Source organism: Ammospiza nelsoni, chromosome Z (assembly GCF_027579445.1).
Source record: "Ammospiza nelsoni isolate bAmmNel1 chromosome Z, bAmmNel1.pri, whole genome shotgun sequence".
Classification (NCBI taxonomy): domain Eukaryota; kingdom Metazoa; phylum Chordata; class Aves; order Passeriformes; family Passerellidae; genus Ammospiza; species Ammospiza nelsoni.
In genome coordinates this window covers 25287267-25303896 of record NC_080669.1, presented here as the reverse complement: position 1 = coordinate 25303896, position 16630 = coordinate 25287267, and the positions used below count along the sequence as shown (strand labels likewise).

The following is a 16630-nucleotide window of genomic DNA, read 5'->3' as shown; positions in this document are numbered from 1 at the left end:
GATTCTTATGCCTCTCTGAGGATGTTTTCTGTGCCCAGCATGTTTCAGGGTACAAAAGGGTGGATTCATGCAGAGATATTTCAAAAGCCAGAAATCTGCAGTGCTGGTTCTGGTGGGCTGTGTGCTGGGTTTTGGGTGAACGCTATTCCTTGCTGTCTGTTGGGAAGTGAGTTGATGTAGTTTGACTCATCATTTTGAATGGCTGGGGCAATTCTGCCTGAATTGATGGTGCTGTTAACTCAGGTGATCTGTTCATGTATCTCAATTGCAGGCAGAGGTGAACCTTGGTAAATTCATTAGCTACACAGTGGCCTATGCAGGCTTTTGATTTTGCATCCATAGGACTTGTAGTAGTAGTAACAGCTCCAAGTCATACAATAATAAACAAGAATCTGACACTCATCATTCATTCAATTTTAATTTGCTCTTCCTCTTCTGAAGACAGACAGTAGCTTAGCTTCAAGAAGATGACTGAGAAATAAGTAAGTAAAAACATCTTATATCTAGTACCCATGGAGCATGTGACAAACGGTGAAATACTTCAAGTGCAGAAAAAGTCCCTTCTTCTGTTCAAGACTTGATTAAAATAGATCAGGGTACTCTCTAGCATAATTGCAGGCAATCTGGGACATAGTTTGTTTTTGACTGGCTGGCATAATGAGTCAGATTCTCACCTGGAGTAAATCAGCATGCTTAGACCACTTATTTGGTCTTAGAAAGAAATGTGGCCATCACTCAATTTGGTATTGCAACTCCCCTAAGAGTAGTCTTGAACCTTTCCTTGCAGTTTGACATACTCGGACTGAGGGCAATGTTCTTTTAATCTGACTCTGGTCAGTAGTTTCTCGGAGGAAAAAAGGGGAAAAGTATGGTAGTTTTAAGAACCTAAAAGTTAGTTTAGCCACTGGATCACCCTGTGTCTTTTACCACATATGCCTGCATGCCTCTGAGGCCCCTGACTACAGCCTTTCCAGCCTTCTACACAAGTCTCTGCTCTGGCATCTATAGACCAAGTGACAGAGATGGAGAAAGTGCTCCCCTTTCCTCAAGGTGTATGTTAGTTTGTGTCATTGTTTGTATAATTCAGATGGTATCACCCTAACAACACAAACAATTCAAAAGACTTAAAACTTACATCACTGTCAGAAAGTACATCTCAGGATGACAGAAAGCTTGTTTGCAGCTCCAATGACCTATGGTGTCTGAATTCTTTTCAGAGCCCAGATTGTTGTTCCTGTCAGGGTTCTCAGAGTGACCTGCAAGTGCTGAACTAAAACCTGTGAGCTCAACCAAAATTCCTTCAGCTTGCTCAAGCAGCCTTTTTTGCATTAGGCCTCTGACAAACTAACTGGGGGCAAAAAAGCTGTGAGGGCATGCATAGAGCTGTTCACAGCAGCAGCTGTAAGGCTCTTAAATATTTGGTTAAATATATAAATATATAAATATTAAATATCCTGGAGAAAAGGTTTTGACTGAGGAGGAGAAGGACCTCTTGCCTGACAGCTGTACAGCAGAGCTTGTTGCCCATGCAACAAGTCCTCTCAGCAGCCCAAATTAAGTTCCCTATCTGGAAAGATGGATCAACAAACATATCAAGGCCATGGGGTTACTGGGAGTCTTGTATGTTATGAAGGAGTTCTTCCCTGTTATGTCAGGCTAAACAGCAGAAGATGATGGCCTGAGTACTAAGGAAATAGGACTGAGAAGCTGCAGAGGCCTGCTATTTACAACATCCCCAGACAAGGATCTCTCATGGATCCTTCAGTATTTTTATATAAGTTAGCCCCTGCACAAGCATACAGTTTCAGGACAAAGCACTTCACCAAGATTTAGTATTCCTAAGTGCCAGGAGACAGAACTGTTTATAATGAGGTAGCTGCTCCTCCTCGGAACTTAAATGTGATGATGAAGACAGGGCTGCAGGCTGCCATCTCCATACCCTAGCAGACTGCAGCAGTAAAAGTATTATGATTGAAAAATGGTCCCAGCTCTTTCACCTCAGGCAAGTACTGATGGTCTGCTATGAGAAGACTCTTTTTTTGTATGTTTCTTGTGTTCAGACAGCTTGCCATGTGGATCTGTGCTAGCCTTCCCAGGCACTGTAAAACATATTTCTTATGGTTGTGGTGTACTGTGTGCAGTAATACGCACAATTGCTGTGTCTTCCAAATTTTAGCATCCACTGTTATTGTTGCTAACACGAATGTTATTAGTGGGGCTTGGTAAAGTGTGACTTTGCCACATGTTTTCCAAATGTGTTTCTCAGCACGTTTCAGGTGTAGGAGGCTCTGGCTGTGGTTTTTTTTCCACTGGCAGCTTCCCGTCGGCGTTTGTACTAACACAGCTGGGCTGGGGAGGTGCCAGTAAGAAATGCTTCATCAAGCTCCGCACAGGCACTAAATGGAACATGGTTGCTTTAATTGTGAAAGAAAAGTTTGCTCCAGTAGTGCCAGATGCTGAGCTATGCTGCTGTCAGACCTGTTCCATCTCCTGACGTGACTAAGAAAGGTTAATTGCTCAGACAACCCAACTGCACAATAGAGAAATTGCCGCTATACCCAAAAAATGGTCCTGAAAGCTGCCTGGCTACAGGCCACTGTGTTCCAAGACCTAATGCAAAGGTTTTGATCTTAAAAATTTTAATTATGATACACACTGCATGCCATGCATTGCTGGCTGCCAAGGAAATGCTGCATAACATGTTCTCTCCCATTAGTGAGATGAAACCGGGATGTACTAACTAGGCAAATAGTACATTTGCCAAAGAAAGCTGTACCAAAATGGAAAAAAAATACAAAATAAGAGCAAGCAAGTAAGAAGTTAAAATGTAGAGCCAATATTAAAGTTTAACAAGAGGGAAGTTGAAGGGAAGGCATTGGGACTAGTTTTGTCTCTGGTCAAGTTTCTGTGAACTCTGGAGACAATGAGCAGAGAACCATTGGAATCCAGATTCACAAAACAGAATAAAAACATTCTGGAGTTTCTCTTTCCTAAATCTCTTATGAGGTATTTTTAAAATTCTGTGTGTTTGACCTGTTTGGGGATTCTTGGTGTGCTTTGAGGTTTCAGGGCAAGACTTTTCTCTTGGCATTCAGGGCCTTTCTCCAGCTGTGGAGCTGAAACTTGTGCAGCTGCATTGAACTGCACCACTTAATGTCTGAAATGTGTTTTGAGAACTTGGGAAAGTCCAAGACTGTTGATGAATACAGCTGAAGAGTGATTCGTTCACACCTAAAAAATTGCAGTTGTGGCTTGTGGGGACAGCAGAGCACTTGCAAATCAATGCTGTCATTGGAACAAGGTCTCTGTGCAAGTCTGTGAAACCTAAACAAAGGCTTTCTACATTTTGCGTTCTCCCATCTGCGCGTTTTGCATTAGCAAGGATCTGAATATGGCAACATCATCCCCCTTAGCCATCAGCTGGTTCAACCAGTGAGTGCAAGCCGTCCGTGCCAGTATGTAAGTAGCAGCAGTGTATGGACATCTACAGAGGACCAGTATGGAAGCACAACTTTTCGCATTTCTTCAGCAAAACAACTGTTTGATTTCTATCACTGAGCCCCCAGCAGACGATGAGGGACAGGGTTTGCATGTGTGGCTCAGAAGATTTCCCTGAAGCAGCAAGTGACACTATTGGGTGTACTTACCAGCAATTCAAGTGATATGAACAGAGACACGTCTTTGCAAAATTTAACTGTCTAGAAGCATAAGGAGTGAATACTCACACTGACGTCTTCCAGAAACACAGCCATCTGCATGATTTCTCTTGTTGCCACTGATCAGTTACTTCCAGAGGAAAATGAGAGATTGAACAACTGGCTGCTTTCAGGAGTAGGCTTTTTTCTTCAGTTTTGCTAGTAGGCACCATCATTTTTTGTTTTTTTCCCTGAAAAGAAACTTCTGCAAGCTGATATCTGATTGAAGCCTCTGCCCACTGGAGCAAAATTTAAACTTCCTTCTTTGAACACCTTTTTCTTCTTTACCTTGGGCATTCTGGAGCTGAATGCTGCTTGAGGATCATCTGACACCATATTATAACTTCTTGTTGCCTCTTGTGTTTTCCAGAGAGTACCAGCAAGATACCAGTATCAACAGAAGTGACAAAAACTTCTTCACGTAAGTTGAATTAACAGTCTTTCTGTCTCTTTCTTTTCATTTCTTCTTGAAATTGTTTCTACAGCTCTGAAACAGCTCCTTAACAGAGAACGATTCTTCTACATCCAGCAGCTCTGTTTCTGCATATCACCTTGCACCTTGAGCTACTTCAGGGACCAAGAAATGAATGAAGAAGGATTAAGCATATATTTTACTATTTTGGGGCTATATTGAGGAAGCAAATCTACAGTTGTCAGGCCTCAGCAGCCCAATTGAAGAAGTGTTTGTGTTGTTAGGAGCTATGTTTTAAAAAAGCTCTTACCTCCTTCTCCTATAAATCCTAGCAGCTGCTTGTGAGTTTGCTGAGTGTACAGGCATATTGATGTGCCCTCAGGAAAGTCTGTTGCCTAGACTTCTCTGTTCCTCAGGACTCTAAATACAATTCCTGGCAGCTCTGCAGGGTCTGTGAGTGTAGACAGGTCACTGTCAGTAATTTAACCACTTTTGAAGCTGCCTTGGCATACTAGGAGCCTTCTCCAGGTGGTTTCCTTTCAGGCTCATGGAATTTGCTTTCAGCATCCTTCCTGCAGTTACAGATTGCATACTTCCAGAGTAGCAATACTGCTGGAATTAACCCCAGTGAGAAGCTGCTTTCATTCCTTAATTGTAAAGAGTTACTTTATATATGGCCACAATACAAGTACTTGTCACTACTGATGGCTTTGGCTGAGACAATTGTAGATAACCGTGTGTAAGCCGGGCAACCCAAGGATTTACAAGATGCACGTATCCTCCTTGGCAAAGAGGCTGGGGTCCTGCTAGCTTTTTTGGGAAAGCTATGTCTGGCAGGGACAGGTTTTAGTGTGAAATGACAGTGTTTGTAGGCTAGATCAAGGAAAACAGTGTGATTGCCAGATTTTGCATTTAGCATGCCTGCAGCCTTTTCTTTGATGCATCTGTGTGTGTGGCGACCTACTTCTGAAATCTTGGCATTGCTGCCTGACAGAAGAGACGTTGGCTGTGCCCATATTCTTTCATGTTCTCAGTGGGGCCTGTCACTGGTGCTTCACTGGAAATATATGAGACCACATAGCTAATAGCAAGTGTCCTGTAACCATTGGAACCATTTTTTGTTCAAAGAAGGTGACACGCTGGTCACTGACTCCGCTGGGCTTGCCTTGCATTCTCCCTTGTGCAGCAAGAATGTAGTCCCTCTACTTTGCTGCCTCCTTTCCCATGGATTTAAGTTCTTGTTCTTGAGCGGTCTCTTTCCCTGCTTATGTCCCTTCAAGTGCCTGCTGTTACAGTACTGTCCTTCTCTTTACTGCTATTGTGCCGCTGGAGAGGAGGAAGCTGGGATGTTCAAAAAGCTGGCTGCATTCCTGATGAATCTCTGCACTGGCAGATTTCATGCCAAGCAGCACATCAAGGTATTGTCCCCAGAACAGCAAAAAGCAGTATGTTTAGTGGCTGCTTGTGGAGGTCTCCACATGGAGCTCTGAGGAGGTCTTTGATATGTGGCTGGAGCAGAGACCAAACCCAGACAGATGCTGTTTTTCCTGCTGTCCAGACCATGTCTTTCTCTAACACTTCATGAGTTTCCTGATGACCCGTAGTGCCTGGGGTTTTGGGCACTGTTTTTTTTCCAGGACTTTCAAATGAAAATAATTAATTAGTGTGTTGTTTCTTTACTTTAAGATAGACTATTTTGAAGTGCTGGTGTTCGAATCACCAAGATGTAGATCTGTTGAAGTATTGCTACAGTTACGTTTTGATGATAGGAGGAATTACAGAGCAGTCTTAGTTTTTAGAGTGGGTTTTTTCTGCCTGAAACCAGGCTTTGTTAGGCAACAGATTCATCTTTTCTGTGTGACATGAAATGTTAAATGTTTCACTACAGAGCGTGCAGTATGCCTGACCTGCTCCTTAGAATTCACAGACTGGCTGTTAGCCACCTCTACTCCACACCAGCACATTACATTGCAACCTTAGGCAAAGTATTCTCTCTTCAAATTATTACTTTCAGTTGATAATACTTCTCAAGCCTTCTCTGGAATTCTTTTTTCATGCATGACACCATATATGATTTGTTAGATAGTGAAAGCCCATGAAGCCACCCAAACACATGGCTCTTAATTGCTGTGTGGTTCAGGTTTCCTATAGTTCAGACCTAGATTCAGGCTACCTGCTTCTTCTCTAAACTTTTCTGATTGCTTCCTTTGTGTGATTTGTGTTGAGGTCCATTTCCTTCCACTATCCTACAAGATTATTTACCATTCTTTTTCTGTTCCTGTAACCACTTTGGGGCTGGTGCCATGTCCCATTTTGGTCTGGAATGTGTTCTGTTTTCCCTTTTATCTACAGCTCTCTGCTGAGGTGATGACACTCATAGACCCTCCTATCTTTCAAGCCACAGAAGTCCTAAATTATAGTTGTGATTGACTGAAATTCCTTACTGTTTAATAGGAGTTATGTGAGAAGAAGATAAGAAACTAGTGCTTCCTGGGTCAGCATATGGAGCTTCAAGACCTACTGCTTTCCACTTTCCTCTGATGCTGTCTGTCAGAAACAGCTGAAAATTTTACTCTGTCTTTGCCAGTTTTCTCACGGCCTTTCCTCCCAGGACTGTGGAGCATTTTTGCTATAATTGATTATTTACAGTGCGCCTGGGACATGCTGAACCAACTTTGAAGTTCTTTGCTTTCTCAAGCTATCTAATTTTTTATCTCTGCTCTGCTGGGTTTCTGACTACTGAGGAAAAAAACTAAAAATTAAAGAAATCTCTACTGGGGGAAAGATGTTCAGGCTCCTCCAGTATAGTGCTGTAGCTGTGGCTGTATTCTTACAACTTTATTGTTACTTCTGTGTGTTGCAGAACCCATGCTTAGGATACAAGCTTCAACAGAAGGAACAAACACTTCCTCCTGTAAGTATATGCAAGTTGTTTAAATTATTGCTGGCAAAACCCTTTAAATTATTCCTAGCTCTGGAAAAAAAAGTGCATTAAGAGATCAGGAATGACTGAGTGGGATTTCTGAACCATCGGTGCAATCGTTATTTGTTATGTATTATTAGAACTCTCAGAGACATGCTTTTTGTATATTGAGGCTCAAACACCTTCCTTCAGAAAGGTCAAATGTGGGTTTGGGCAGGGCAAAGGAGGAGGAAACTACACCAGTGTTTCCTGCTTGGAATTCCCGTCCCTGCCCTCCCCACACAATGTATTGCTTCAAATACTGTCTCCTCTGCCTCCACATCCCCTGGTCCTGGGGTAGCTGGAGCACTCTCAGGTCCAGCCATGCCCACCTGGGTGCATTTCCCTCCGTCTGTATGCCAGCTGTGCTTATTAGAGTTCTTTCACTCTTTCTTCTATGCCCCACTACCCTTGGGAAGAAAATGAGGAAGGTGACAACATCATTTAGTGCGTCTTCCCTCAGTTGGGACAGAGAGCCAGAAATGGTTCTTTCCTAGGAAGGAGAGAGTATCTCTCTGCTTTTCTCAGGAGCACACTGGAAACTGCAGAGGTACCAGTGGGGAAAGTGACTCTTTTCTTCCTCTGAAGTGATGCTTCCCGGGCATTATGGTTTATGGATCAGCCATAATCCTGTGCAATTGAGAACCTTTAGGAAGAGCCTTCCAGTTCTTTACTAGAACCAAATCTACCATCTATCAGGCTGGTTTTGAGCAGTCTGGAAGGCCACTTCACACAGTGGGGTTGTGGGAGGTGGGGTATTAATCTTGCCCTAAACCGGTAAGTGTTACCAGCTGCTAATAGGATGGCAGGTGAGATAGACCAATGGTCTGATCTACTCTGACAGTTTCAGGGCTGCTAAAAAATGTGTTTTATAGCAAACTATACATGAATGCCCTTAACTCACATTTAATAGCTAATGTAGCAGCACCAGAAGGAAAGGTCAAAGCCATATCTCTGTATTTTTCTAGATTTTCATCTAAGCTGATAATTTTTAAGTGTGTGTTGAAAGAATTAGAGAAATTTGATGGGTTATTTAAGAAGATTTCTGACAGCAAGGTGAGAAGAGTTGGATTTTGGCCTCTGTTTCCCCTTGATGACTAGCAGCAGAGTAGGCAGGAATAATTTCTGGAGCTGCTTAAAACAGTAGATCCTCGCCATTCTGTTCTCAGGAGCATTAATGTATACTGCAGTTAGTACCATTCAAGTCACTAAAATAAGTTATGGAGGAGAGAGGGCAATATTGGATATTGCTGCCTGTGCTGGGTAGGAAAAGCAGGAGGGATCCAACATTTATTGCTAACAGATGTGAATGTCTACTCACACTACAGAGTGATGAGGGAGTTGACCATGTACTTATTTTAAAGTTCTTTAGAGATTTTCTTTTCTGAATTTCCATGTGACATGTCCATTTCACACTTGTCCCTGTCAATCTTGTAGCGGCCACAGGAGATAAAATAAACTGTGTCCTTCCACTTCTCAGACAATAGCAGATGTTTAGACAACATGCCAGCACTGTCACTGTTGGCCAGACACTGGGAAAGACCTGAAAACAGCAGAGTGACTCAGTAGGTTCTCTCCCCTAGGGCTTTCACAAGACAACGGACATTTGGCATGCTTTGCTTCTTTTGGAGTTTCAGTGACAGATATTCAGAGAGGAAGAAGTTTAGAAAAAAATCCCGCTTCTGTAAGACCCTCCACAACTAACATCCCAAACATGAAGATCCCTTTTATGTTCACATATTGCTACACTCCTCTAAATCAAGTCCACTTTGAGAGTGTGGACCTCCATTCTTAAGTAAAGGAGAAAGGCTTGACTCATTATTTTGCTGTCACATTCAGAAAGACCATGTATTAAAGCTGCCAGCAGTACTGTCTATGGGCAACATCAGTCTGGACACCCATGCTCTGAGAGCCATACTGGATCAAAAGCTGAGCATTTATAGCAGTAGGAAATGAGAAAATTGCACAGAGTCTATGGGAATATGTGTCAAATAGAAGCATTTGCTTAGCTGCACCTTGTAGCATTACCCTCGTACTTTTTTGTGCTACTTATGAAGGGCTTCTCCCAAAATGTCTGTGGAGACGCTTCCCCCAGCAAAGAGCAAAGAGACTGGATATGCCATGCGGTCTGCCTGTTTCAGATGTAATTGTCTTATCCAGGGATTCTCAGTTCAGATTTGTCTGTTTTAACAAGATGGTGAGCTAGCATCATCCCTCCATCACTTGGAACATACTCTCTGCAGAGTGCTTCCTCCTGTCCTCCATCTAGCAGGTTGATGTGATTCCCAGCTGTAGGCAAGAATTTGAATAAAGAACAGGTAGGAAGCTGATCCTACCTTGCCTGTGCCTTCTTTTTCAGAGGAATACAGAATGGGTTTGTTTAGCTTTTTCCTGGAGAGAAAGACTCATTGCTGATCATCTGTCCCATAGATGAATTTAAAGTTGTTTTCTTACAGACTTTCTTGTTGGCCTCTAAAACCCGCACAGAAATTTTAAAAAGAAACATTAATTAGGTAAGAAGTGTGCCAGTTTGGATTGCTCATCCTTCCTCTCTGGAGTTATTAACTTACAAGCTCCAGGCCTGTCGCAGCAAAACACTTTCCTAACACTTCATCTTCTTGTCATGCAGTAAGAGATTCCAGTAGGTATATTAAATTATGACCAGATACAGCATATAGAAAGGAAGTTTGAAAAAACTTTTTGCCTGTCACCTTTTTTTTAGTACAATACTGATAAAAATGGTCAATGCTGAGCAATAAAACCTTCTGTGGTGTGTTGCTAGGGTCATTGGTTTACAGTATATTTTTAACAGGAGCATCTTTGCATATACAAAGCAAAGAGCCTGGCCAATAAATCATCTGTGTATACTAAAATCTTAAAAAGCAAGTCAAGTTTTTGATAAATTCTGCTTTCCTTCATCTGCTAAAGTGAACCCAATTCTTATCCCTTTACCTGACAGAAGTCCACTTTTAAAAACCATGAATTTTCTAAAACTCATACAAACTTTATCCAAAGCTTCTGGAAGACAGAGTGCTTGGACCCTAAATGATACAGTTTTTAGGTGGCTTTTTCTTCTGCCTTAGGAATACCCAAACCTGAAAAGACCTAATTTTTTTGGTATTTCAAGCAATTTTTTAAATGGTAACCTTGATTTCTATCAAGTCCTCAGACCATTTAAGTTGTCCTGCTGTCTGATTTTTGAAAGTTTGTTTAGATTTCTTTATTTTATTTTTTAATGGTGCTCAAGCACAGATACCTACCTACCAACCGGAGTGCACTTGCCTTTCATGTGTGGCAAAAACTTATGGAATCAAGGAAACAGAGATGCAAAGTCTTTGCTGCTTACTGAGGTCCATGTGAATTGCAGTTCCTTGAAGATACAGCATGACTTGATGACTAGGTATCTTGCAGTATAGTGAAATATAGTATATCTGGTTTTTTCTGCATGAATTCCATTTACTGTATTTTGTTTGTTTTATTCTGAGTTTGACAGATTTTAATTTATAGTATTCCCTCTACAATGGAGAGACAAAGACGATAATATGATTGACACTGCTGCCACGCATTGTAAGGATCAGAAAAAACTAGGGGATAATGCCTAACCATTAAACGCATGTTCAGCTTCTTTAAAACATGTTCAGCTTCTTCTCTAAAAACTTCTGCTGCTTTGTCATGAAATTTAAATACAGTGATAGTACCTGAGAAACTTCTGAAATGCAGCTATTTTGGGGTGAAAAACCAAAATTTTTCTTATGAGATAGTAAGTAACTGTGTACAGTCAGTTGAGGCAGGATGAGAAGAGGAGAATACTGTAACCAATTTATACAGCTGAAGGAATTCAGATGTGGAAGGCAATTACTTAGGTTGCAGTTATGCTATCAGCAGGACTCCCAGCTCCTGCTCTTGTAAAAAATTAGTCTGACATCTTCAGCTATCAGAATTGAATTCATCTGTGCCATAGCTTAAAAGGCTACTTCTCCAGAAAGGCCATGGTGGGAGAGTGGGTCAAAGGAAAACACAATACCACCTCTTGCATTTTTCTATGGGTTTATTTCTCTTAATAATGGCCTCTGGAGAGAATACTTTGCTTTGTTCTAAGGACACGGTGAGTGACTAAGGGAAGGGAACTAGATAACTAGTTCTTATTTAATGTGAAATGAGTTTAGACCTCCTAGTAGGTGAAATCCTAATGAAAGAGCAGCGGTGATGAAGTGTCAGTCCTTTGTTATAACCTACCACAGTGTGCAGTATGTTCCAGTTTCATTCTTCATAGGGGGCACCAGTGATAATGGACAATGCAGTGGTAACTTCAGTACTTTTATGATTTTGTGTGGCATGACAAACCCTGCTTCCCATAGTCATATTTTACAGATAAGGCAAACTCATGGAAACAGGTAAAATCTCCCAGAGACACAGCTTTCAATCTTTTGTATGATCCCAGTCTAAAGATGGTGTGACAATAAATGCCTTCTCCCAAACCACTTAATCTCACAGGGTTTTCTGTAGTTGCATTCTTGGTCCCTCAGTCTTGCTCTGAAGGAGAGCTTGTGTTGTCACTCAGCTGGTGAATGCAATGGTTTCTGTCTGTTTATTTCAAGATGTGCTTTCCAAAGCATGAACTACACCATAAAAGGTGTTATCAAATATGTGGCAGTCTACTCTGGTGGAATACAAGTAACAGATTTCTGTTGTCTGTAGCATTTATAAAGGAATTTCTCAAGCCCCGATCACATTGCCTTCAACATGTTAAGGATCCTCTCTTTTCCAAGATCCTAACTCCAGAAACTCCTCCCATCTTTCAGCAAAAGGATTTTTAAAGACTGTATGTGTCCTTCATGATGGAGTAGGGGAGACCCTCACACCAAGGTAGCTGTCCAAAAGTCACATTGTCAGTGGAGTCCTTAGCTGGAAAGTGTGGGCTTCATCCCTGCCTTTCCTCAGGAACCCTCAGTATGTCTGGACTTTCTTTTCTGAGATCATATGGGAATTTTTCTTCAACAGTCTATTGGTAAGGCCTGGTTTCTCTTGAGGTTCTTCTCACAGAGTCAAGTCATGGCAAATTCTTTCCTAAGAGAGCATTACTTTGTGTCTTTCAGACTTCTTCATACTTTGCTGAAATGACACATGCTATTTGCCCACCTGAGAGCAAAATAAGCATCTTCCTGATCTGCCAGCAAAGCCTGTGCTATACTGGAGGATATGAGCTTGTAGCACAGGGAGGTGTCAGTGTTTTGATTGCAGTTGTTTGGTCACTGTGTCTTCTGAGAAAGTCCCAGGTACTATCACTGTGAAAAAAACAGGTACTCAAGGACTCCTGTTCCTCCTGGCCTCCTCCTGTTCCTCCCATACTCTTTCTGGGTGGCAACTGTGAGCATACTTTGTGGTACTGGATCAGCCTTCTCAAAATCTTTCCTCTTCTGAGGCATCAGGGTGGTTCTCACTGAGTAAAGGTACACAACAGGTGGTCATGCAAGTAGGACAGCGATCTGTGAATAAAATGGAATCTGTAACCTTGACAGAAACATGCATCTCTTTCATGTTATTATCCATGCTGTAGTCAATACTGTCAGTGTTCTGTTGGAAGGCATAAGAGAAACAAAGAGCTCAGAATAAGTATGAACAATGGATACTCTCAACCAACAAAAAATTATGAGCATGTGCATGGGTACAAAATAGTATTTGTATTTTAATACAATAAGGAATTCCCAACTTACTCCTGTAGTCCAGATATGCTGTTCATCTCCTTATCTTCCGTGTACTGCCCCCAAAGAGTTAACCCTGAGGCACTCTCTTGAGTTAACCTCAGGAGAGACAAGCTATGCAAGTTGCTTTGTGCTATTCGAGAGACCCTTCTGTCCTCAGAAAGACATGATGACAGCCCACTTGCTTGTTTTTAGAGGTGGAGTTTCTCTTGTGTCAGTTTTAGAGGGAAAGGTCCAACAGAGATAAAAATGCTGAAGGGAATTTAAGTTAGCAAATTTGAGTTTTACTATCAAACCTAAAGCTTGCTTGGCTCCCTTTGACAGGGAGGCACACAGAGCAGGCTTTCTTAGATGGTGTGTTTTGGGCTTTCTAGTCCACATTCTTTCAGGAGGGATCTTAAGCTGCCTCAGCTGTAAACAGACACCCTGCAGCATAGCATGGTCCATGAAGGGTTGTTTCAAGTTCATGGACTGGCAGTGGAGGTCTGTCATGAAGTAGAAATACAAATTTAATGAAATACAAGGGAGTCAAGAGCCTGGATCTATTGCTTTGTTTTCATGATGAGCTTCAAATTTGGGCAGTTCTGGTCAACCACAGAGGCAGATGGTGATGTCTAGGGACAGGGAACAAAGAAAAACACAGTGGTAGATAAAAGATGAACAGAAAAGTAAGCTGTTACTTTTCAGAATAACTTGTCAAGTATATGGCTCTGAATGTTTCCATTTACTTAAAAAAAACCCTAGATAAATCACTATTTACTTCTTAAAAAATGTAGGCTGCATCACAGAAATGGTATTTCAAAAGCTATAGGGAGAGTATTGAACACATAAATGTGAGCTTTCCATAGATGCATGGCTTTGAAAAGCCATCACTGTGTCCCCTCATTAGCTTCTCCACAAACACAGTGTCACTCCTTGGCTGAGACTCAATTTAGACTACAGCAGTTCCTATCAGGTAAATTAAAAGGAATAGTCTTCTTTCACATTCCTATCTAGCAGTGCTGTAATAGTGCCGTGGGAGCCAAGCTAAACCCTCGGGAAGAAATTATTATCCTATCCTTCATGTCCACATCTCTTCTAAATTGCCTTTTGGTAACCTCTTCTAATTGGTTGCAAAATGGGAAAGTTGTATCTCCTGTGACTTTCATTATCAAAATGTTCCCGGAGGTTCTTAATGGTTTCTGCTGTTCTTGACATTCTCCCCTTGTACAGAAAGGAGAAGGAATCGCTGTAGTCATTGCAGCTATTAAAGAGAAGCCTTTTACAGTGTGATCTTCCTTCTAGGTTTGCATCTTCCTAAACATTTAGCAGTAGCCAACTAGTCAGTAACTTTGAGTTGCATCCACTGTAGCTGGCAAGTATCACAAAACACCCACTCTGGTTTTTTGAAAAGCTAGCTGTGCCCTAGAGCAATTATCCTTTTACTCTTGTCTGATGGACATCAGTATCTTCTTTCAGTGACTATGTATGTATATAAAGGCTCTTGCATTTCCTCATAAGATTTTCTTTTCCTGGCTGCCTATACTTCATTCTAGTCCTTTCAGCTTCGTTATGGATATAGAGAGCTCATAGGCCTTACAGGTAGTTTATATTGATCACAGTGTGTATCCAGCTGTCTGAGATCCTTTGGTAAATAAAGAAATTCCAGGTTTATCCTTCTGCAGGGATCTGCTTTTTGCAAAAGAGGAAACTTTTTCTTAGCCTTCCAATTTCCAAACTTTATCAATTCTGTTGAAAGCTAAAATAGCGTAGGGCATTTCTAATTTATGGTGATCATAAAGGCTAAACCTAGGGTGCTATATGGAGTGAGGCTGAGGAGCGAGATGGAGTGCTGGAGCAGTGTTTGCCCATTTCATCATTAAGGTGCTCTCTTGTGTCATTTCGGGCCATGCCAGCTACGGATTTTCAGGACACCTAAGCCAATAAGAAGGATTGAGTGCACTGAGAGCTTTACCAGGAGGCAGTATGGGTACCACCCTGCCAGCCCAGCTCCCTTCACTCTGAGCAGTTCTCCCATATCATCCCCACAGACATTGCAACCCCCAAAGGCTCACAGGTGTCTTTAACTATGCCAGAGAGAATTAATCATAAAGTTATAGTAATGCCATGAAAACACCACTTGGATGGGCTGAGACTCACTCTTTCCACAATATAGACACTGAGAACTGGAAGAAGACACATGTAAATGATTTTTCATGAAGGGCAGAGCCACAGTGAAGTGCTATGTGATGTAGATGTAGCCTAGCCATGCTCGCCCTTAGACTGAGAGCATGATCTGTCTTCTTTCCTGCTGAGCAGTGTTGGAACATCTGAGCAGTCAGGCTGCCTATCCCATCCCGGCCTTCCCAATGACCATGTATTTGTGGGGCAAAAAACACCTGGCATTACACCCCAGCCCTCCCAACTTTAGTAATCATGGTCACTGCTCTTGAGCAGAGATGTGAGATAACACCTACTGCAGTCCAAGCCAACAGAGGAGACAGCTTCTCCCCAGCCTGAGCATTTGGCTCTTTTCTTTGTCCATTTGTTTCTGTTTCATTTATTCAGCACAGAAAAGCTCCTTGCTCCAGAGCATTTAATGTCCAGAATTGATATTGAATAGGGAAGGATTTGACTGGACACAGCTCTGCAGCCTAAAGTTTTACCAATACCATGTGCCATTGAGATTATCTAAAAGTTTCCCATTTATACATGGGCTAGTAATAGCACTTCAGAATTTAAAACAGTGATTATTTTTCTGAGGTGTATCAAGTGGAATCTGAACTCTGTTACTGATATCTTTCTGGTAATATTCACAATGATCCAAAATATGACTCTTAGTAACACAGTCAGGTGTCTGACAGTGTATTTAGATGAGCTTTCCAAAATGTCAGCATAGTTGATGAGGAGTATTACTGGAATGGTTGGTTTCTAAAAGAAAAGGATAAGCCATAATCCAGGAAAGAAATATTAGAGTGGTTTTTTTTTTTAATAATATCTATTTTGCAGGCAGATAGCCAGCTGTGAAAGCCACAGCTACCTGCATTGTAAAAACCTACTCATTGGTGCCAGTTGTGGCACAAACTGTCAGTGGCAGAATGCTTTTTCTAGTCTTTTCAAATTAGAAGTAAGCTAACCACATATGATGCTTTTATTTGTTTGAAATGTCTACATTTTTATATATAGTAACTGATAATGTTCTTTCAGTTGTAGCTAAGCATCTGTTGTAAGCTTTCGAACACTGACGTCCAGTGCCATGGGGCATTAGTTCCACAGTTTAGTTATTGTTCTGAGAGAACAGTAGCTTTAAATGTCTGGTGCTTTTGCCTGATTAAATGCCACCCCCCCCCCGCCTTTTTCCATTCTGAGAAAGTCCAAAACTTGCACTGATTGTTTTGCATTCCTAAATGTTTTATGTTATTTAAAACAATACAAATATGGAGTGATTCCACAGGGCACACGATGAAATAGGATTGGATCTTGCACTGTACTTTTTATACTGTTAGTATGACTTTTATTATTTCCCTGGAATGGCTCTTTCCTTCCATTTCCCACTGGGGAAATATTTGGCTTAGCAAGGTTATGCATAGTTCTTGAATATTTTAATAATCTACGCAAAACCCATTAGCTGACACATTGACAACTAATACTTGACAGACAGTGAGATAACAGTTGTCTCAGAGACTGTGAGAGGCCAGAAGAATCTTAAACACTAATCTTGCAGGAAGGATGGAGAGTTGCCTTGAGCAGTGATGCAGCTCATTCAAATGCATGTCGATCTGTCTTGAAGAACTCGTGCTTCAGATCCCTAGTGTAATGAGCTCTAAGTCAGATGCTCTTCTTGGCTACCAGGCAAGCTGCAGCTGCAGAGTACATCCTT

At 41.6% G+C, this 16630-nt stretch overlaps 1 protein-coding gene across 3 annotated transcripts in view; it reads left to right on the top strand.

Annotated features, from left to right (window-relative positions):
- Positions 1-16630, top strand: part of NRG1 (neuregulin 1) — a 179061-nt gene that overhangs the window by 44421 nt on the left and 118010 nt on the right. The window contains exons 4-5 of one of the 3 annotated variants that reach the window (XM_059492729.1): positions 4066-4116; positions 6971-7021. The exons of the other annotated variants lie outside the window; for them this stretch is intronic. Of the exons in view, the coding sequence (XP_059348712.1) occupies positions 4066-4116; positions 6971-7021 (102 nt within the window). The remainder of the gene's footprint in view (positions 1-4065; positions 4117-6970; positions 7022-16630) is intronic. 3 annotated transcript variants of the gene reach the window in all.